Genomic DNA, 23885 nt, shown 5'->3' on the forward strand with positions numbered 1-23885 from the left:
CTGTTTCCAAATTCTGTTAAGAAATGGAAATGTTTTAACTTTAGTGTACAGGCCTAAGGCAACTACATCCTAAATAAAATAACCTCATTATAACTAAGTTGATCAGGTGAGTGAATAGAATGACAGAATATCCTGAGTTGGAAGGACCCACAAGGATCATTGAAGTCCTGCACAGGACAGCCCCAGGAATCAAACTGTGTACCTGAGAGTATTGTCCAAATGCTTCAGGTATTCTCTTTTGCTGTCTCTTGAGAACAGATTCATCCTCAGTAGTACTGTATCAGTAATTCACAGCAGTAACTTGAAGCAGCTCAGATAAAGTTTAGGTATGGGGAGAATCTAATTCTCTGATCTCTTCTGTGGAGTTGCTGTCTTTCAGGACAATATCTATATGCTTTCATCTTGAAGATTATCTCCATGGTGGTATGCATTGGTGTCACCTGGTAATGTGAGAGTCTGTGGTCTCGATCCATACTTCCATAACTAGTAAGAGGCCCTATAAGGTGTGCTGGGGTGGATTAGGATTTCTGCCTGCTTTTCTGTTCTTTTGTCTGCTGCTCTCCCAAGAGCTTTGAAAATCTGAGTTTCATCTTAGCATGGAAGAGAAAAAAAATGAGTTAAACTCCTTGTGGGGCAGGACATTCTGGTGCCCATCTTGTGGGTGTGCATGACTGTCTCAGAGACATGCAAAAGAAAAGCCAGAAGCAGATGTCTCTGTGGCCTGTGGTGAGGGGAGCAAGGATGCATGCAAGGCACTGGTGAATTCTTGCCTTGACAAAGACACTCAAACTGGAATTTATGAGAATCCATCTGTAATAAAATGCTTTTAACTTACTGTCTGGCTGTCATCCGGGTGCATCCCAGGAACGGTGGCATAAGGATAAAGCTGCCACATCACACATTCCTTGCTATCACCACAGCTTCTCTCTTGATGAAACAAAATCTTCCCTTGTCTGACAGTTCTGAGAATTGAAGCAAGAAAACCTCAGCAATGTTGCTGTCCTTGGAAGCCCATGCAAAGCATGGCAGTCTTCTGAGCAAAACTTTTCCATCGCTCGTGCTACAATGTCAAGATGCAAATAACAAATTGGCAGACTGGGAGTTCAGAAGATTCTGCACATATCTGAGGGAACAGAAATGTTACCACAAGATTGCTGAAAAAATAGATTGATGATTTAGTTGTGTGGAACATGTGTATGATCAGCAAAGGCATGTCCTCTTATGAGCTAAAGCAAGGGCAAGGCAAGTCCCTGGCCCTGCAGAATCCCAGAGGAGGCTTGATGGGACTCACCCCAAACGTTGCTGGCATCACTCTGGCAGGAGCAGTGAGTAGAGGTGTTACTTGGGGTCTGTCCTGCCTGATGCTCCCCTCAAACAAGTATCCATGAACTATTGTCCATGAAAATCCCTGCTGGTGGGGACAAGGTGTGGTGCAAGGTGTAGTGTTATCCCCACAGCCTCTGCAGGTGGGGAAAGGTGGGCTACTCATAAAGGCTGTTCAGGAACAAAACATGAATGCTCTGATGTGCCCTACAGAGGAGATTGTGAAGCCTGGAGATGGTCACAGCCCTCTGTGCTGCAGAAATGGGATACCCACTGCGAGGGGCAGGAAGGTGCTTCCCTGAGCAGAGAGAACGGCATGGCCAGACTGCCAAGTGACTCGGAGTGGAATGAAAGTGGGGCCTAGGAAATTTTAAGCCTGAGAATTATGAAAAGAAGATATTTGAGGACTTCATAATGTTAATGTAATTTTTTTCTGACCAGATCCACTTGACAATCCTAGCAAATCTCAACCATGCATCAGTTTTCAATTGTCAGTGCCAGCACAGAGCAACACTGGAGACCACAAGGCAGAGAGAGAAATGCTGAGACAGCCTAATGGAGCATCCAGCTCAGCCCAAACAGCTTGCATGTTTTGTTCTTGAAAAGAATTATAAAAGAATGGCAAGTTTCACCAGAAGTGAAACAAAACCACAGGTCTTTGTCTGTGGATTAAGTGAAGAACTAGCAAGAATAAATGTTTTCCTGTTTTCACTCTGGTTTTTGTACCTTAGGACCAAGCCACACAAGATACTTGCTGAGACACCCAAGTTTTCTTATTTGGACTTTGTTATGTTAGAGAACTTGTTTTGCAGAACTTCGCATCCCAGGGAATGAAATTAAGGTCAAAGATGAGAAAAACCCACCTAAGGGCCTGAAATAATTTCAGTTTCTCCAAGACCACCCGTTGTGAGAATGATACATTTAAAAAGGGGTGGAACCTTTAAGCCTGGAATTGTATCAAGTTATTCATGAAATATCTCTGAGATCTTTGTGTGGACCAAGATATTTGGGTGGTACTTTCTCACTCTTTCTTTAGAAAAGGCACTGTGGCCTCACAAACTGAGAACTAGCCTATCTTTTTCTCTGGCTTTAAAAATAACTATGTATCTTGAAAAGCTGTCTCAGCAGTAGTGAAGGAGTGAAAAAAAGTCCATTATATCCCCATGGTTTCATACAGCACAGCTGTGCTAACAGAGTGCATGGAGGCTGAGACCAGAGGAAAGGCACAAAATAGTCCATGAAAGGAGCAGTTGAATATAACAGTAAAGCTTTGCACAATGGGGAGATCAGTTGTCCAGGTATCCTATTGCAGATGGCAGGGGTTTGTCTTTATTTCTAGGGGAGGCAAGGAAATTCAGAATATTAATAAATTCAAGTCCTTAGTGTTAATAAAATTTTTACTGAAATCAATGGGAAAGTTATCTTCTTATAGGAAATCTATCTTACTTTAAATTGAAACTGTTAAATATTCTTACAATATATTTGGATTAAATATCCATATTCTGTTTTTATTTTCCTTCTGGTTGAATGTCTGTAGGATGACAATCAGATTTGAAAACAACCAGGGTAATAGCTAATGATGTTTTTATAATATTGTTTACATTTATGTTTATTGCAGTCACTGTTTATATAGAATAATATACTAGAATTATTATAACTGGTTTATTAAATCAGTTTTTAAAAAACGTCCTTTTTTTTTTTTGAAAGGTGCAAGTATGCACACAGCCTTCAGCAGTTCCTCCTAGGTCTTGGGGCAATTATGTACAGGAGTAATAGAACAAGTATCAACCAAATATAACAGGCAGTTGCCACAGCGGAGCTATTCCCCCCAGTCGATTCTAAAGTACAAGTGGTTAGTTTGTAACCCTCTTTAGGTTACAACATTTTAAGGTTTTTTCAGTGTTTATTTATTATTTTCCCAAAGAATGTTCTGAAATATCAAGTTTACAACCTGTGGCTCATGTGAAGGTAGTGAAAACAATAAGGCTAGAAACTTTCAAAGCCACCACTGGGACTGTGATGCCCAAACTCATTAATTTTAATAAGGGAGCTGGCTATTGTCTTAAGTGGTTTTTAAAATCTCAACCTGTAAAAACCCCTCTCTACTGATTCCAGTTTACTAGGAGCTCAGAGCAAGGTAAACACGTGTAACAAAATAGTAGGTGTTTACAAGTGGAAAATACGTGTTCAGATGTGTCTAAGACCATTCAAGGAACCAAATAGTGGCCCCAGCCTTAAGCTGGCAGATGTGAGTGCTGCTCCTACCTTCAGCATCTCAGGGAATTACTGACTGATCAGAACATGAGGCACAGTTTCAGTGGCAAGGAGAAGAAGGTTAATGGAAACAGCTCAGTTCCAGTGGTTTTCTTGCCACCCATTGGCACCTGCTGCCATCACAGTGACTCACATGGTGTTTGTAGAAGCTTGGTCCAGGTCCTGCCTAACCTGTCCTATCCAAGTTCACACTGTGTTATCTTTCAGCCTGCTAAATGGCTGCATTTGCATGTTGATACTTCACTGATTCACAGTCATGGTTGGATGAAAATTAAGAATTGTCTGCTGTGATCTGAGAGTCCCACCCCATGCAAACCTGTGAGAGCAAACCTATCAGCACCTTTCCATTTACATGAGTCTGGAGGTGGCTTTACTTCAGCCATGAATGTGTGTCACAGCCGAGAAATTCCTAAAGGCTTTGGAGAGCAGCAAGAACTCTCAAAGAAAATTGCTGCGCTGATGAAAACTCACCCACAACATGAAACATGGACGAAAGTCTTATTGGGGAAAAAAATTCCAAATCAGCAGATCTGTCTGTGATATAAAATAAAGCCTGGAGTGAGTATGAATGAGTTCAAAAAGGATGTGCTGGGAGTCTGAATGCTTAGAAAAAGAGGGTGAGAATGGGATTTTCTTGTGTCTTTTATGAATTAATCAACCGTGGAGAATTCTGGAATTAAACAGGTGTCTTTCTTTTCTGTATCTGTTATATGATCTCTGAAGAACTTCATGAATGTTGGCTACAAGTGACAAAGTTGCTGTAGTTTTTGCCAGTGAGTCTCATAGTAGCAACAATTAATTATTGGTAGCTATTGGAAGGACCTTGGGGTGAAACATGATGCAGTGGAAATAGAGATGACCATCTTGACTGCTATTGTAATGGACTTAAAAATCAAAAAGAAAAAAGCAGCCATTAGTAATAGATGTGACTTTTTTGAACGAGTACAAAATGTTCCATAAATGAAACATGTGGTTTCACTTGCGGCACATTTTGTACATTGTCACCAATGAAGTTTAGGATTTTTTATTACTTTTTCATTAAAATGTCTTACTGGTTTCACTCAGGAGGCAAAATTTTTCACGTGGCTTTAATTGTTTCTGTCATAAAAGTCATAGCATCCATGTAATAGAAATAGTTTTGCAGACCACAGCTTCATATTGCCTATTAATTCTCTCCCATTTTCTGTACCTACAACTCATTGGCCCATCCCAGAGACAGGAAAAGTTCCTCTCTTGCAATTAAGACTGAACTTCTACTGAAGTTTGGGGAGGGGGAATAACTGTGCGTCAGTCCTGGTTTATTAGATTTGCGTTTCAGATATCTTAGCTGACAGACATAAGTTTACATGGCTGCATACCAAAGGAGAGAGTTCGTATTGACGTTTTTCCTAAAATTAGTGAAACTCTAGAAGATGAATATAAAAGGTCGTTTTCCTGCATCATTCCATCCATATAGAAGAAGTGGTAATATTTCGAACCGGAGTGAAGAGCTCTGACAGTATTGTTTTAAGGAGGCTTTGGACAGGTCATTTACCCCCTTTTTTCTTCCTGCTAGAGTTCAGGTCTCACATATCCCATTTCAGCAGCTTCTTGCTTTTGTCATCAGTCAGAGCTTCCTTGTCACCAATCCTGACTTGGATGAGCAAGCAGAATTCTTGTTACAGTCAAAACAATAACTTGTTTTCCACAGATGATATCCGAAGTTGGAAAAAAAAAAAAGAGATTATGAGATAACTTCTGTTATTCATTTAAGATCAGTTTCTCTTGAGGTATCTGTTTTCCTCAGGGTAGTTTTGCCATTTGAGTCTTTTGCCAGCTCAGAGTGAGTTTTGTCATTTGACCTTCAGCCCAGCAGGGGAGGTGATGTTGATCCCTACTACAGGCTCTAAAGCCTCTAAGAAGTAATTAAAATGCCAGAAAGCAGCAATAGTATATCCACTGTCTTTCCCCTTTTTTTCAGTTCAGTGTTTACTTGAAAGCTTCATCAGAAATGCCACTGCTGTCTTTAGCTGCTGCCCCAGAGCAAAACCCTTCCTCCTTGTACACCTCCTTAGCAGTTAGGAGGATCCACCAAGCAGTGTAATCTTCTGCTTTCACTTCTTGTTGGCATGATCCCTCTCTTATTTATCAGATATTTAAATGTTGTGTTTTGCAGTTCAAGGATGACAAAGACAAGCCCGGCCTTGGAAGGATCCTCAGTGACAGCCCTGCCTGCTGTCCAGCTTTCTGAGCAGGTCCCACTAATGTCTCCTTCCCTGAAGCCCCTGCAGATGGATGAAGAAGACAGTCTCTCTCCTCACCTCTTGTTGCCAGATAGCATCAGCCAGCTGGAAGAATTTGGCAGGCAGAAAAAATGGCACAAGAAACAGCACAAACACCATCGCCAGAGACAGTTCAATGACCTCTGGGTTCGGATAGAAGACAGGTGAGTCACAACTTTTATGGTCCCTGTCCTCTTCCTGCTGGCTCCTAACTAGATGCTCTTTACAGATCTCAGCTCTTGTTGATTAGAACAAAAGAGGGTTGGAGAAAGGCTAAATGGGAGAGAGATGATGATTTTGGAGCCTAGTGAAGAAGTAGGAGGAAAGCTCATAGGCATGTTTGATCTTATGCTTAGAATATTTAAAATATCCAGAAACAAAGACTTGTCAGAGTAAAAACAGGAAAAGAGCAACAATGGAAAATATTCTGGTTTTGCCCTATTTCTTCCAATAATTACTTTCCAATCTTTACTGTCAGCTTTCAGCCCAAAGGCTTGCCCATTTTCCAGCCATGCAGGATATTCCTGGGAGTTTCTAAGATTCTGATACATCTGACTTCCAACCTTCTTAACTGTGTTTTGGGGCTAAAATGGTTTAATATCTCAGACTGCATTTGAAACAGCAAACTGAAGCAAAATGAAGTACTTAATGTGTATTTAATGCCTCTCTGTGAAGAGAATAGAGGTAGGCACATTTCCATGGCCATTCCAGTCTCGCTGTGAGGTTAAAAACTCCCATTCAGTGTTTGAATAAGAGCCTTCATGTTTGACCAGGGCTCCTTGATGCATGCTTTTAGGATTCCTGGGCAATATATTCTCCCACTTCTAAAACTGGGAAAGCTCTTAGTGCCTTTATCCAGGCCAAGTCATGGGCAGATAAACAGCCACAATGTTTATAGATCTTCTAACAAGTAAAAAGCAATTAAATAATCTGTTGGGAACTAGCTGCTCATCTGCACATATAAAGACTTCGAGAATAACTTATTCACATTTTCATAGCACCTAAATTCCTTGCAAGTCTCTCAGAGGTTTCTCACTTTGCTAAGGAAAAAAACTTCACATATTTGTGTTTTCAGATTTGTTTTATTTTTATTCAGTCTTTTTAATGGATCAATTGCTTCAGTTTTTATAGTTAATTTTATTCTCAGGGTAAATGATGTAATGGTTGTTATTAAGGTGGTATATATTAATCTGAATGTAATAGGTCTATTTCTGAGGTCAGTGCCAGCCTTGTAAGGAGGATTCATGTGTTTTCTCTTCAAAGTGTGTTCAGGGGTTGGATCCTCTCCACAGAGGATGTTTAAGCATGAACTCAGAGGCATTTGGTTCAGTGTACTTGATGGCCTTAAAGGCAAGGGACTTTTCCATCCTTCTTGTGCCTGGGGGCCCATGATGTCCCAGCATTTCACAAGGGTGTCTGGTCTGGCTAACCACGTGTCATACAAGTGAGATGCTTAAATAGATGTGGTAGGAGCCTGGCAGTTAGGCACAACCCTCCTGCCCCCATCCTGCCTCTTCAGAAAGGATATTGGATGCTGGGAATGATACGGCTGTGGAAAGGTGTAGTTGGGAACTTAAAGTGCTTTCAGACTTTTGTGCCTTTTGCTGGTTTTATTAAGAAATACGCCTAGGAAAAGTATGTAAAAGGTAGTTCTGAAAGATTTAAATTATTTGCTCTGTGGTCCTGTGAGATTTCATGTGAGTTAAAACCTTTTATCCCTCTACTTCCATTCCATAAGGATGGAGATTGGGATAAGGAAATGTAAGTTTCTGCTCCCACCAGGCTGGTGATGAACCAGACACTGTGTGTCGCCTGCCTTGCTGAAAGATCCCAGGGAGATATTAGTGGGAGATCACAGCCCTAGAAATGAGGAAAGGCTGGAAGAAGGGAAGCTTGCCTTAATGCTTTCAGATGGTTTTAGTGCTTCTACAATTCTGGAGTAACTTCTGGTGTTTTCCTGGAAACAAAACAAAACAAAAAAATACAAACTGTTCAGCTAAATCAGAGACTCACAAGCAAGCTCTAGTTTCCCCATAAATTGGATGGGGTCTCAACTTTCATAAACCAGCTGCTGCATATTGTGCTTTTGGCAGTTGGGTTTCATCAGCATTAATTGCAAGCTGGACCCTGCACAAAGCAATAAACAGCGAGTTCTCTCTAACTGGTTCCTTTCTGATTGGCAAGAAAAGAGCAGAAATGTGTGTCTGTCACCAGACTGTGATCATTCTTGGGAGGAAACAAGCAGGATCGCTGATAATATGGGAAGTAGAGAGTTACCTGTGCAGGAGAGAAACATATGGACTTCTACTGTGTTTCCTCAGTAATGTTTCAACAGTGAGACTTAGCATTCATTTTTTGAGGATAATTGGTGTAACAGGAGGTTCTCACTCTGGCCTGTCCCATAGATCCATTGTACATTTGCATATACTTCAGCTGAAGTCCTCCATGTGGACTGAGGTCTCTGCATATAGTGATACCTTGAGCTATGGTCTTGTGTTTCCAAATGGTGCTTCTTCCAGTTTGAGTTTCCTGACTCACCAGTTGTCACCTGAAGCTTAACTTGTTCACCTTTGAGACAAAGTAGAGGGATTTAGGTCTTTGTTACGGCTTTTGGGTAAAAGCTGCATAAAACTCATTGTTTCCATGCAAGGCCTCCAGAATTCAGTTGTTTGAGCTGCCTTTCAACCTGAAAAGTCAAAGAGAAATATACAGGTGGAGGACAAATCCAGGGGAATTTAAACCAGGTTATTGATTCTAGTATGAACCCCATTGAACTGTGAAATGACTGTGGTTCATACAGCTCTTTTCCAAAGCTTTATTGACCATGGATTAGAGGACTTTATGAGCCATGAATTGCAGGGCTTTTATGGACTGCACATTTCTAGGCGATCTCATACACTTCCATGGAAATCTTAGGGTGTTTTTTTAAGCTACCAACACAGAAACAAAGGAAATGAACACAGGAGAACAATCTTAAAGGAACATCAAAGGTCTGACTCCAACCTATAAAAGCCAGGAAATCCATAATTAATGGTTCCACTAAGACTTCAGCTCTCACAGTCGTTCAGGTCTGATCCAAGGTTATAGCTACAATCTGAAATGGCCTTGTGAAAAATGAGTCATCATTTAATGTCACACATCATTATTAGTATTTACTTTCAGGTATACCTTTGAGATTGTCCTTTTCTTTTTATTCTGTCTTAACAGCTGAGGCATTTGAGTTGGCACCCCGAGTGGACGGTGTGTTTAGATTCGTGTGTTGGAGGGTTAGTACCACTGTGGAGGATGAGAAAGCTTTTGCTCTGTCTTCTCCCTGTCTTTGACAGAGCTAAGATTTGCTGATCTCCTGGGTAACGGGCTACACTGAAGGCTATTAAAAAGTAGAAATGCTGATGAAATGTGTGGTTTCCTCTCCCTTCTGCCTCCTTCCCCCAAAATCTAAACAAACTGAAAAAGTCCTGCCTGACTGCAGTTTCTGTTTGAAATTGTTTGTTAAGAATCAAAATTAAGTGGAGATTTCAAGTAGCAAGTTATTTTTTCTTTAACTACTTGATTTTGCAGCAATGTGCGGATCTGAAGTCTGTCCTTGGGAGGAATTTGAACTTAGACAAAACTCAAACCCTAGCTAGCTCCTGTAGCCAAAATCCAGCTGGGGCAGCAGGGAGGGGAGGCAAAACCCTTGGGCTGGAAGGCTGCAGTTTGGCATACAGAGTGTGTTATTGTTCCTGTTGACACTGTTAGCTAAGCTTCCCCATGTAATATAAATAATTAATTACAGATCATCCACTGGCTTTTCATGATGAGCTGCTCAGTTAATTGCAAGAGGAGAGAAATGTCTGTGATGTTTCAGAGCGGTCAGTGAAGGCCAGATCAGGATCTACACCTTTGCTGTAGTGGGGAAATGGTTCATGGCTACAAACAAAACCAGCCCAAGAGAACAGAGAACCTCTCCCAGCTGTCAGGGAGCATTGTAGCTCCTGGGCCCTAAGGCAAGGTGGGAGAAAAGCTCCTGGGAAAAGGGAGGGAAAGGAGTTAGTGACTGGGAGGGTGTTTCAGGAGGCATGAGTTTTGGAAGGAGCAGTGGCGGCTAGGGGATGTGAAAGAGAGAAGTACAGTGGTGGGAAGAAAGAATTAGAAGAGGATGTAGTGGGCAAATTCATTCCCACTGCCACGGAGGAGAAATGGGTGAAGATGGTGTTTGGAAACAGACTAAGGACACACATGCTTCAGTTGCACAGGAAAGAAATTAAAGGAAAAGAAATGTTCTCGGAAGAGAATAAAAGAAATTCTTGTCCCAGATGTAGTAAGCTCAGCCCTGCAAAACCTGCCATTAGTGGGAAATGAAATGAATTCCCCCTGTAACTGGAAGTGGCAGTTCTCTGATAGCCCAGTGCAGACTATTCAACCCCAGATGAGTGCAATAACATCACAAATATCAATTTATTTTGGAAGCAGCTGCTATTCTAGGAGAAAAAAAATGTATGCCCATGATGGATGAAGGGACACAATGTGTAATAAACTGCACTGAGTGTGCCTGTATAGAGTAAACCTTATCAGTTTGGATGGAATTTAAGCACTTAGCCTGTTATCCTTTCTTTCAAGACAATGCAGTGATGGAAAACAGAACTCTGTCAACTCAGACAAACTTTTAATTTCACTTAACTGCATCTGAAAGGTAAATTTCAGTAAATTAATCCAAATTGCTTCCTTTTCACAACACATGGTGCTGAAATACAGTACTTAACTTCATTAAAGAAAAGACTGCTTTTATTTAGAGGAGGCCTAGACACCTTTGAAGTCTAACAGGTAAATTGTGGTCAGATGATTTCCCTCCATATGGTAGCTTTGAGCTTGAAATTTCCATCACTGGGGCCTTGTTTGTTTAAATTACCCTGTCCACCTCCCTGGTAAGGATACTGCTTGGAGCGTGTGTGCCTACTGATGCTCATGGGGAGGGAGATCTCTCCCTCCTCCAGCCTGTCTCCATGCAGCCAAGTAAGCAGTGCCACCATTGCATTTACTTGTCCTGTGTTCAACAAAGAATGAGGACACAGCTTCAGGACCTCTCTAACGTGTTGTAGTGAACTTGTCTCCCTGAGGGACTGCTGCAGCAGCCAGGAACAGCAGGAGCATAGGTGTGTTGGAGTCCCACCTTCCCTCCCTTGTCACACCTCATTGCTGTCTGGGGCTTAACTGTGTTGTGTGGCCCCTTGGCTTTCCTCCAGCACTTCTAGTATTTCCTTTGCTGTTCTCCTGGCAGGATTTCCTTCTCGTGAAGCTTTCATAACACCACTGTCCTATCAGTGACTGCCCCCAGGCTCTAGGGCATGGCATACAAATATCTACACTCATCAGAAAAAAACTCATGGTTTGACAGCTTAGGTGCAAGACCTTTCTGTTACTCTGAGTGTCTCAAAACACCTCCTGGACAAATGCTCTCTCCTGGTTCTTTGGTGGAAGTTGAGCCTTTATATCTTGAACTGGCCTAAATTCTGCTCTTAGTTTGCCCAGTTTTTATGAACTCTGGTGAATATACAGTGTCCAGAAGTAGACATTTTGGGCAATGAAGCAGAGCATTAGTTGGTCTTTCTCTCTCCCAATGTTGCCTGTCTCTCTCAAACATGCAGTCTTGCTCCTGTGAAGGTGTCCTCAGCGCCTCCTGAGCAGAGAGCAAAGTGTGGGGAATACTGCATTTTCCCCCTCTTAATTTCTTACTGTTTCCATTTGATCCCCCTTTAAGATGGCTTGATGCCTCCTTTAAACAAACACTGATGCTGGCAGTTCTTTCATCATGCCCTTTGCACAGCCCTGGGTACACAAGCTGTCCAGTGAAAGTAAAATAGCAGCACAGTATCCCTCAGTGCAGTATAAATAAGAGGTAAATCTCCTGACTGTAACATATGATACAGTGATGACATATCCTCTCTCCCTAGATGTTTTTTATTGAGGCTTCTTGAATTGTCAGGTTGGTCAGAGTGCACAGAACGTATTAATTAAAGCTGTGAGATCTGGGCTCAGCACACAACTCTCTTGTGCATCACAGTAACGACAAGAAGTCCTGACACTCATGTCCAAACCTTTAGCATCTCCATGCTAATAGACCCTCCCTGTCAGCTGGCTGTGACTGATAACTTTTTTCCCCTTGTAAAGTCAGAGAGTTAATGTGTTATTCTCCAGATGGGGCTGAAAAGATGTGCAGCCTCACTTTCACCTGCTAAATATGCAAAAAGATCTCTGTTTTACTCTGTTCTGATGTTCTTTATAGTGTGCTGCCACTGTGGGAGAAAACAAACACAGATAAACTTTAAGAAAAATAAGCAAGAGCCTTGCATATTTACTTTCACTAGTGCTGAAGTGTCTCACCACCAGTATGAACAATTCATATAAAGCAGTATGCAAACCCTGTTTTAATGAAAGCTATAAATACCTGAAGGTAAAATCATTAAAGAGCACAGAAGTCCTTTGGAAATAAAGACATAATTTATATATAGATTGCAATTTTGTTTCATAAAACTAAATTCTTTATTGGTAATGCATTAAGTATTTTAGTTTAGTGAAATTTAAATCCATCATGAATATTAAATCCATATTTTTAAAGGTGAGCAAGTAACAAAATTGGAGCACAGAAGAGCTTGGATTCTTGAACAGTGAGGTGTTTTTCAGCACTGGATATCCAAGAGCACTTTCTGCTTCTTCCTCCTCAATGTTGATTAAGATTGAAAATACAATGCAAGATGTTTTATGGAGCCTATTAAGAGCTTTCTCTTTCTTTCTTGTTTTCTACTTCTCATTTGGGATGTGTGGAGTAAAGACAGTCTATACTACGTATTTATATCTGTCCCAGCTTGATGTATTTCTGACACAGCCCTACCACTGCTAGCTTTGTTAAGCCACTTAAGATCTGTCTGATGCAGCATAAATAAAATGTTTGTTTAGGATTCAGTTTCAAGAAGAAGCAGCTGCTGAGTTTTGATAATCTCTTCCTCTGTGATGCACATCCCCAATTGTTCCACTGTTTCTCAGCCAGCGCAGTCTCATTTCCTCACCCACTGCCAGGACTTCTCTTGATTTTGGACAACCTGTTAACTTTTCAGTTTCATTGTTCTCCATTTTCTGTTTAAATTTTCTTTTTCTCCAATACTCTTTCTGCCTGCCTTTTTAAAGTCTGGCTGCACATGCTGGCTATGGGCCCTGGAGCAAGGAGTAGGAAGGGACCCCTCTGGCATTTCCATCCTCATCCTCTGCACTCACCTGCACCCCACCTCTCTGAGTGCACTTTGCAGGAGGCTATGATCATACAAACACTGCACTTCACTTTGAAGTCTGTCCATGCCAGTGGAAGTGTGGGCTTTGGAAGCTGCAGCCTTCAGCCAAACCTCTTTGGGATGGGGACATGTCTCACTTGTATCTGCCATGTCCTTGTCACCTGACATTAATGCAGTCTGCAGTAAGGAGGAGGCAGAACCAGGCATCCTTCTCCTTGATTTTTTAACCAGGAGATACATCTCCTCTATATTATTTCATCATCTTTGCCTTTCCTACCGTTTTCACACAGATGTATGTGTGTCCGAGAACACTGCAGACTGGACAAGACAGCATTGAATCTATGTGTTCTTTGCTACATTCATGGGCATCACAAAGCAGTCCAGGCTCTTTCTGCAAATGCTTTTCCTTCTCTTGACAACTCAGCAGCTATGTGGACAGTCTCAGTGATGGTGGCCAATGCTAAGAGTGTTGGGGTCTGTTGAGGTGAACCATGGTTATTACCTACAATAGTAAGTCATCAGCAAAACCTTTATGCTAATGCATTGGATCAGGTTTTTATTTCTCAGGCATCAGAAATGCACTTAGTTGGCACCAAAACTGGAGAAAAAGTGCCTGTGGTTATAAATGTACAAACACATTTATTTTACTGGTGTCTTGTTTTAATGTTAGTATTAAGCTACAATGGTCGAATAGGTTAGACTCTCTTTAGAGTCTTGAGTTTCCCATCCACAACTACTCAGTCATAAAAAACAAGGCTCCAGGACTGGACTTATAGTACAAAGCATCTCCTGTGGAGCAAGGCAAAAAAAGGAGGGCACTTACTCCACTGAAAGAGTTAACACAAAATGACTTTGACTGTCTTCTGTGTTAAGGCAAGGCTCTTTCTCCAGCTATTTTTAGTCTGTTCCAGCAGTGTATCCCACTGTGGTCTGGTATGCAAGAGCTTTGCTGTGAGGTTTGCAAACACTTGTATTTCTGTGTTGCGAGAACAGAGCATTTGTGTGTTATTGGAGCGTGTGTTCCTTCGGCGGCTGAAAGGAAGGGCAGACCGCGCATGTGATCCGTGCACATGTTTGTTGTTGCCTGTGAATAACCATGTACAGCAAATGGGCTCTGGAAGAAACTTGTTAGCAGATGTCGTCATGGCCCTTCCAATTTATAAATATGAGCCTTGACATTTATATTTTCCATATCCAGGGCTTTTGCTAGCCAGATGTTTTGGGGATTGGCTGCTTGGAGTCTTTAACGATGACTCCTCATGGCATATTGTCTATTCCACACACAAAAAAATAAAACCACATATCTGGCTCTTATCAAACAGATAAGATGGGAAAATGCACTGAGTACCCTCAGGTAATTCCTCTAAACCTGAACTGAACTTTAACACAGCTCTACAAAACTCTTTACATTCACTCAGCTGAAAAATAAGTTGTCTAGTTTAACAGGCAGAGAAAATTCAATACCCAGTAGCACATTTACCCTGCAGTTTGGAGTGGGTGAGGAGTGTGGTTTGTGTTAACTCACAAGGCTGACTGCAGTTGCAGACACTGTAAAAAGTGCTGAATGGGCTCATGCCCAGGGTGAGTTGGATTCCTCAAACACATGAATGGGTAGGAAAGCACCTGTGCTCCCTGTATTGCAATTCTAGATACAGAGGTTTTTCCTTTAGCAAGTAATGGGTTTTGCCTGTGCAGCAGGGTGGTGGCCAGTTCCACATTCATACTCCTAACCTGCAGCAATACTCAGCTGACAAAATGTGGCTGTTTCCATCTTCAGAGCAAATAAAATTTCTCCTTAGCCTGGAACAACCAGCACTGGCTCTGCAGGGGGGCTGGACCCCTGTACACCTGGAGTTTGGAGCTGCTGGGGCAGGAGCAAGACATTTTCCCACTGGTCAGGCAATGGAAGCAGCATAGACCCATCCAGTCCACAGCTGCTCCTTGCACTGCACCCATCAGGGGGAAATGTTCATGGTAATCTCAAAAGCTTGGTTTGGTTTGTAGATGGGACCTCTGAAAGGACTTTGCTGTGTTAATGGCTGTTTGCCTCTCTGCCCCAGGGATACACAGATGTGTTGAAGAGATCATTTACCATCTAAAAGCCAGAACAAACCTTTTTCTCAAACACCACAATCCTAAATTGGACTTAGTGTATGAGTGACCTACATATCTAGTAGTATCTAAGCCCCCAAAATGGCAAATCTTCTGTTCCTCTTAGCAGAACTACATAAAATCCATAAGATGAAAAAGAATTCATCTTCCAGTGAGTTACTGCAAAGGAAAAGAAATGTTTTTAAAATCCAGTGGAATTGCAAACACACGACACTGTCAATGCTAGCCCCGAGGAAAAAGACAAGGGATATGGGATTTATTTCTGGTTCTGCTACTCCCCTTCTGACTAGTGAGTTTCATGTCCTGGGAGATCAGGTGAGGAAAAGTATGACAGGGAGGAAGGTGACATTACTGTTGTGATGGGCAGTTGGTTTACAAAAAGGGTTTAACCAGAGTTTTATTGGGGCGGTGGGTTTATCTAAGATGACAGATTCATTGTACCGCAAAACAGGACGTAATCGGATTCCTCGACACTCCCAGCAGCACGGACTGCACTGCAGGCTGGAAACCCAGCAGGATCACAAAGAGCAGCTGTGGTCTAACTCCAGTTGCTCACTGGGATGAAGGATTTATTTAAATTCATATGGTTTTAATGCTATAAAAGCTGGGTTCCTGCAATTATGAAAATGCCAGGCCAAATTCAGATTTTGCTCAGATCTCCTCTTTACAATTCCTGAATAACTTAACTGAACAAAGTAAGCTTTATACCTGGGGCCTGAGCCCAGGATCAGGGAGCCAAACTTAGTGCCTGTGAGCTGCTGGCTGTCAGGGATGCCTCACGTAGCAGTATCATGGAGAGTCATAGTGCAGACCACGCTCTCAAAATCACTGTTCTGTAGAGACACTTCAGGGCCTGGGTTATGACACCCAGCAGGGAAAGGTTTTGCAGTCCCTCCAGCCCTGCAGGCCAGCAAGTAGCTTTTTATGAGCCATTGATGGCAACTCCAGGCTTTCAGAGAGTTTGGAAGTGCTTGGGGAGAAGGAGTTTGTGCTGTGGCTGGTGTCACTCTATTTGCTTTGCCAGCAACAGGAGGAACACAAACCTTGTGGGCAATGCAGCAGTTTAATGTCCTTGGCATTTCTGCCTGGTAGATGTACTTTATGAAACTTTTTATTTTATTTTGGGAGTGAGTCTGTTGGCAAGAAGAAGCAGCCAGTGCTTTTGTTCAGTGTTATAAGCTTGAATTCAATACTGCTCCAAATAGCAGGTTCAAAGATCTGACCCAACCTTAATTATTCTTACTAAGAGAGACACTGGAAAAATACAAGCAGTGAGCAGGAAAGTGAGCCCACTAAATTAGAGAGAAAAATGTGATACAGACTAAGCAAAGAGAAAAACTGTTATGTGGAGATGGAAAAAGAACAGGGAGAAGGAAAAAGAAAATTAAAATCAAATGGAAAAATGCAGTAAATTGGACATCCATTTAAGCCAGTTTATATTTTGGTTGTCCGTTCTGTTCCTTAATACATTGCACAGGCATCTTCTTAGCTGAAATAATTTTGTCTTAGAGAACAGTCTCAGAGAAAATACTTAATTTGGCAGGATGTTTTAGGTATTTCCCCACTACTGCCTATTCTAGAAATCATTTTAAAATCTGGGGGGGGAAGTTGATATCTTTTACAGTGTTTAACAAAAACGTGACAGGGTCAAATATATACATCTCTATGAATATATGTGTTCCCCAAGCACATCTAAACATGCATGGTTAATTCTGTGCATCTGCAAAAAATATTTGAGCCATAGGGCCCACACAATGCCAAACAAACACTTGAGTGCACATAGGAGAGGGCAGAGCGAGTCACTGGTTCTAATTAATTGTAAGGTTGAGCCCAAGATGTAAAATATGGATTATGATGATGATGACCACCCCAAAAATATAAATTCTTTTGCACATGGGGCTATATTGGTGAGAGCAGGCAGTTTGAAAAATACAGACAAAAAACAGATATTCTACTCGTGCTTGGGATTTGGTTCAAAACCACCTGATTGCAGCACCATCAAATTAACTCTTTACATGTTGTGTATCAGCAGCTTGCCCAAAAATCTTCACAGGTTGCATCACTGGCAAGATTTTTACAATACTAAGCCCATCTGTGTATGCACCCTTGATGTTCTTGCTTACTTTGGCGTAATAACTGCGATCATTATCTGTCCAAGGACCAGTGAAACAAGTCCATAGTTATTTGAGCCGTGATGATGAGTGCCTTAATTGTGCATACAAATCAGGTACACAGCCAGATGTGTGCAGTGTGTGGGGGTGACTTTGGGGATGGTTTTGAGCCTACACCACGATTTAGACTATCATGAGCACATCCTGGCTCAGATATCAGAGCAGACTGGTGGAACAAAAGGCTCTGAGCTATTCCCTCTTAGCAAGGGCCAGAGTAAAACTGGGATACATTATCCCAGCTCTGTGATTGCCTCGTCCCTGTGCAGAATCATGAGGGGATATTCTTAGGATATTAGAGAATCATCAAAGCGTTTCTTAGAAGGGCAAAGGAAAGAGCTAAATGTTGTCATCTCCTGTCTGGGGACCACCCAGACACTACAACAAATCATGGGTCTTCAGCTACAGTATCTTGAATTACTGTTCACAGAGATTTTAAAGAATTTAAGTTCTTTTTTTTCCTCTTTTTTTTTTTCCTTTTTTTTTTTTTTAAAAGGATGACATGAAGTTTCCTGATGGGCTGGTTTTAATAAGGTCAAAATCTTTGTTGTTGCCAAATCAGAGAGGAATATAACATCTTTTAGTCATTAGATGGGAATGGGGTAATTACTCAGAGGGTGTGCTTCAAAGGTTATTGGTTTCTGTTCTGTGTTTTTACACCATTCTGCAGTTTCTGGAAAGGAGTGGTGGGCCTGATTCTGCCACTGCCACATCCTGGGTGCAGGATTTGTATTTGCAGGGGTTTCCCAACTTTGGGGTGGGAGGTTGCAAAGGGCCATACACAGTTTCCTCTGGGGATGGGGAAAGCTAAATCTGACCATGAAGTGTAGAAAACTTTCCACAAACTGGAAGTTCACTTCAGAAAAGGGCCCTTGGGCTGTGTCGCAGTTGTTTCTTACCTGCTCCTTCCCAGCTTGCTGAATGCATCTTCCAGTCCACCTTTGCATCACCGTGTTCCCCTGGCCTTAGACTGCATTGCTGTGACAGCAAACTCCTCTTTCCCCATTGCAGTCCCCATTGCCCCCATCCATTCCCATCCCATCCCTGTCCCCTCCTCTGCCCCCACTGCAGATGATACACTTTGCCATAACAATGTGACCCACCTGTTGCTTAAGAATGCCCCTGCAGTGCTCAGCCTCACTGCAGATAAGTGTCACTCTGGGGCTGAACTTGTCATCATAGAGATATTTTGCAGGTGGCCTGAGCCATCGGGACCTGCAAATCGCAGTGAGAGCCTGCAAAACACTTCACATTGGGTTAATGCTGGTGGTGTCACACTAACGCTTCAAGGTCTTGACTCAGATCAGAGTCAGGGGAGTCATAGAAGTAAAGTGATTTAATGAGGTTTTGATGGTTCCTTGGTGAGTGACTCGGGGATAAAAACCAAATCTCCTGGCTTCCAGCCCACAGCCCATCCTGAGAGAGGCCCAAAAATGCACCAGAGGCATCTGAGCTACATTTCAGCATTGAGCCTCCTCCTGCTTACACCATCATGGCCCCTCTGGAGCCGCTGATCCAAGTAAGCCACCTTCTCCTCCTTCATGTCCAGCCTCAGAGCCACGACCCATGGAGGGGACAGCAGCTGCAGCCCTGCTGTGCTTGTTACTGGGGATCTGCAAAGGGGAGCTGAGTCCCCACCAGCTGCAGCATTTTACAGTGCAGAATCAGCAGGTTTCCTCTTGCACACCCTGCAGTCCCATCCCAGCATAGGAACCCATCCCTACCAGTCAGAATCCTCACTGGGGCCAGAGCTTGGCTGGGGTTCAGGAGATCCAAATTCCAGAGATAGAGATCTTCAGGAGAAACTCATCTCACCTACCTTAGAGACACACTTCAGGTGAAAGGATTGTCCTCTGCAGCTGTCTTGTTCCCCATAAACTGTAGCAGGAAGACAGCTGAATAGCTCTCAGTACAAACCTGCATCTGAGACACCTGCACTTATTGCCACCTTTTGAATCCTATTAAGGGTCAGGTCAGCTTAAGGACTGCCCATGATTCTCCTTAGTGGTGCTTTCTGCAGGTGCTGCTGGCAGCCTTGGTCCTGCACATCCAGGAGGTGAAGGTGCCTCACATTCCTTCCCTTTGCCCCCCAGGCATCCAATCCTTGTGTGCAGTGTCCTGCTCCCCACCTGCACTTGCCTACATGGTGACAATGTGGCTCACAGTCCTGCCACACTTCTTCACAGCTTTCTGTCCATTCAGAGCCAGTGCCGCGTGGAACTTGTGCTTCCCTTTCCACCTTTTCTCTCTATATCTTCTTCTTTCTCCTAAAGATAAGCCATGGCAGATATGGTCCTAATGAAAAGCAGGGGTGGGGTATTAGACCTCTGCCGAGGTACATGCACTGCCCTTTGCCTCTGCACAGTGAGGGAGGCTGACAGGTTCCCTCTTCAAGGAGGGAATTGTTTGCTGTCAGTCTCCAGAGAAGCCAGAGCACTGAAATAAGGCAGGATCACAGCCTGACATTTCTCTCAGGTGGAAAGATGGTTCCCATCTGAGTCTCGTCAGAAGGAGAGCTCAGATCAACAGTGAAGGGTTGCTGAAATGTTCCTGTTGCTGTTGCTGACCTCTCTGTAGCATGTCTGCCACTGTCTCCCTGCCACACTGCAGCTCTGCGGAGAGGGTGGGTGCTTGCAGTGTGGAAAATGGCCAGGGATCCAGGCTGACAGTAACCCTGGGGTAACAAGAAAATAGTAGAGATAAGGCTCATCTTTGGCTCATCCTCTGTCTTCTCTGTTGGCCCCAAACCAGTGTGTGATAGTGCTTACTCATTCAGACATGCTAAGGCAGTTTACTACACTACTGCAAATAAGTAGTGGCCTCCTCTGGACCAAAACTGGATTATTTCTTAATCAGATCCAGGTTGGATTATTTTCTTTTTTTAATGAACTGAACCTTGCAAAAACATGAACCTTTTGGCCTTGATCCCACAAAGGACTTTAGGATGTGCTGAGTTGTAGGTATGTGAATACTTGCTTTGCTGGAAGCACTCGTGTGCTCACAGTGCTTAGCATCCTGCTCATCTGGGACCACAAGACTCAGCATCCTGCAGGATTTATCCCTCAGGCTGAAAGAACAGTGTCCATAAGGAAGGCAATGATGAAGAGACAGGTGAAGCTTGGGGAGAGGAGAGCCTATGTTGATCTAAAGAATCCCTTCCAGAAACATATGAAATCATAATATAAATATTTCAGGAGATGGAGACTTCACATTCCCTTTAAGAGGCTACTCTAGTCAGTTCAATCCTTGAGACATGTTTCTATTGTCATTTTTCCCCACCACATACTCTTTTTTCTCTTGGTTGAGCACCTATTCTTTTCTTTCAAATGTGTGGTCAGACTTCTTGCCAGCCAGCTTGTTTACATACTGCAACGGGTTGGTCCCAGCACTTTAAACAGATGTATTTTTCAAATCTTGATTAATAAATTTCCGTGACATAAATAGGTCTGGTTAGTTCCAAGAATAATTGTCTTCACTTGCAGAACATTATTTCTGATCACCAGAAAAAATAATGTGATCAACTTCTTTCACATCTGTTCATTAAATGGAAAGGGAAAAAAAATAGAGCAAATTTTGTTTGAAAAGAAACAGGAAGCATATGCTTAATATCACTTAAGAAAACCCCTAGCCATCATCAGGTTAACATCAAATCACAAACGCAAAACAGCCATTATTGTATTTATTCAGAAATTTTCTTTCACTTTACTAGCTTTTTAGGTTTTCAATTGAAATATACATTTTTCAGGGTTCAGTCTGTGCTGGCACATTGTCTTGATAAGCTTGTTTCATGAGATGCTATAGTAAGAAAGGCTCTCTGAGTCCACATTTGTTTACATTTATTAAAAATAGTTGTCATGTGTTTACATAGCTCCTTTGATCCAGAAAAATCCCCAAAACACTTCGTAAGCTATGCTTAAAAGGGGTACTTCCTCCCCCCTGAACAGAACTGTGTTGGGACTGAGGTATGGCAGCAGATTAAAATTGCACAGAAATATGATGATTGGGTTGGTTCTCACCCTCTCAGAGCACCATCAGTTTTCCATGCGCATCAGAACAGTTACTGGGATCATAAAGGTGGTTTTGACTTTGGGGGCAAGTACTGAAAATACTGTCTTCTTGGAGACAGAGTAGACCTTGGTCAGCTAGGCAGAGCCAAGAGAGAGCAGAAGGAAGGACGGAGGGAAAGGATGTGAGGATTTGCAAAGAAAGGCGGAGGGAATTGTTTAAAAAAGAGAAGGCTGAGGTGAAACACAGTTAAGTCTTCAAAACACATGAAGGGCTGCTGAGAAGGGGAAAGGAATAAACCTGTCCATGGGGACAGGACAAGTCATGAACTTACACTGTAGTAAGGGAGATTTGGTGAAACATTAGGCAGTAATTCTGGACATCAGAAAATGCTGGATTAGATGTCTGCAGAGACTCTGGAATTGCTATCATTGTAGGATTTTTTTTGGAGAATGGATTAGACATAAATGTCAGGAGGGATTTAGATCTTGTTCCTGTCTTTGAGGCAGATGGTCCAGAAAGACTCTCCTGGTCCTAACTTCTGTTCTTCTGCTGTGGTGTCACATATGGTCAGACAAGCCCTGCTTATATGGATAAACCAAGTCACACTGGAAATCAGTTTGTGAGTTCCTTGAAAAGTCCTTACAAGCTAAAACAGAGCAGAAATTCTCTCAATGGGTTGCATGTGTGTTTGTTTTATCTTTCAGCTTTAAAATGCTCCCAAATTATCAAGGTGCTTCAGCACACCCCCAGCGTAGAGGGCTTGAATCACGTAATGGGATTCAGTAGGGTCTGTGCACAAAGCCTGTGCCTGAGGCCCTATTTTGGGGGAAAGTTTTACACATTCTAATGATGGTAAGACAATGTATGAGTAATGCACTGATTTGAAAAACTGCTTTATTATCTGATCAAAAGTACAAGCTTATGAATATGATACCGCAGGTCATTTGGCTAAAACATACCTGGAGTCTTCCAAGTTTTTAAAACAATCCCATACACAGAAGCAAAAAAGAGAGGTATGAACAGCAGAGCCAGTGGTTGCCTATTCACCACAGATCATGTGGAATGTTTTATTAAAGATATTTTTATCAGACACCAAAGACTGAAATACAGAATATCCTGAGCTGGCAAGAGAAGACGTGATAGTAATTTAGATTATTATCCCACAGATCTGTGATTCTGTTTTATTATTCTCTTATGTTCATTTCAGGGACGATCAAATCCTCCCTAAGGAAGGTTTCTGGGTTTGTTCAGGGGACTCTGTTGCTGCTTTCATCCTTAGGGAAGGTCCAAGGGTCAGTGAAATCCTACATGCACATGCAAACATGCTCAGAGGGAGTTTGCAGAAGTCATGTCCTGACATCAGGGCCATCTCAAGATTAGGTTGTAATCTAACCTGGCCGTCTAGAGCCCCTAGGAAGGGAAAGACCCTGAGCAAGAGTAAGTAACCCCTAGAGACCTGCACTGAAATGAGGTGGACCACCTTCTGGGAAGGTTTCTCTCCCCATTCACTGTAGAAACAGCCTATGGGGGTTGTTGAAACTGGGGCCAGAAGTTTCACAAGGAGTTGCAGCATTTGGTAGAAAGGATCATTCTCTTTAAGTATCACTAAACCACCCTGGCAGTCTGCTAAAGGTAGATTGGCATTTAGGAAAATGTTTTCTATGGATGAACTGAGGTTCATTTGCTATTAGAATGCTTTGTACACGTTAATGGAAACACACTGTTCTTCTCTTGTAAAGCACTTAAGGAGTTTTTATAAACAAACAACCCCACCTAAAACAGTAACTTAACAAGAATGCTTTTATAGAAATCTAATGTCTTGAAAACAGAAAATTACCTCACACTGACTGAGCAGAAGTGGTCAAAAATTCTCAGGTCTTTCGAGAGGAAACCCTGGGATCTTAAGTAAACTGTATAGTTTTTTCCTCTAAAAAAAAGTACCTGTTCTCAAGGGAGAAAATAAAGTAAAATCAACAAAACACTTGTGGCAGATGGCTAGAAAATGGAAACATCATACAGAAACATAAAATGTTAATTTAAGGCTACTTTAGGAATCCCTTAGATGTAGTTGGCCGAGGAGTGGATTTGTGATTCTTTCTGGGTTCTCTGGCAAGCTCTTGTGCACAGGACATCCCTGAGGAGCAGAAAGAGTTTGTGAAAGGGACATTTTAATATCACTGGAGGATCGAGTCTATAGAGTGTGTCAGAAGCAGGATACACACAAACTTCAAGTCTGAGTGGCATTTTGGTGATGTTTTTTGAATTGAAATTGATAACCAGGCCCTCCTTGTAGTTTAAAATTTAATTTAGGGCTAAATTTTGTAGTGCTGTAAAGTGACAATCAGGAACCAAATGATGAGGACAAGCACCTACCCATACTTACCTTAGGGAAACCTGGAACAGGGGAAGAACCCCAAAATTGTGATCCTGCTATCAGTCCTGCCAGGTCTGTGCACCATATCAACATTCAGCAG

General features: G+C 42.3%; 1 protein-coding gene across 1 annotated transcript in view; it reads left to right on the forward strand.

The window, feature by feature from the left end:
- Window positions 1-23885, forward strand: part of LOC103805809 (metalloprotease TIKI2-like) — a gene marked incomplete at its 5' end in the record, with an annotated part of 44863 nt that overhangs the window by 17942 nt on the left and 3036 nt on the right. The window contains one exon of the mRNA XM_009078472.1: window positions 5753-6022. Coding sequence (XP_009076720.1) covers window positions 5753-6022 — 270 coding nt within the window. The remainder of the gene's footprint in view (window positions 1-5752; window positions 6023-23885) is intronic.

This window comes from Acanthisitta chloris, unplaced genomic scaffold (genome assembly GCF_000695815.1).
Source record: "Acanthisitta chloris isolate BGI_N310 unplaced genomic scaffold, ASM69581v1 scaffold19057, whole genome shotgun sequence".
NCBI classification, from domain to species: domain Eukaryota; kingdom Metazoa; phylum Chordata; class Aves; order Passeriformes; family Acanthisittidae; genus Acanthisitta; species Acanthisitta chloris.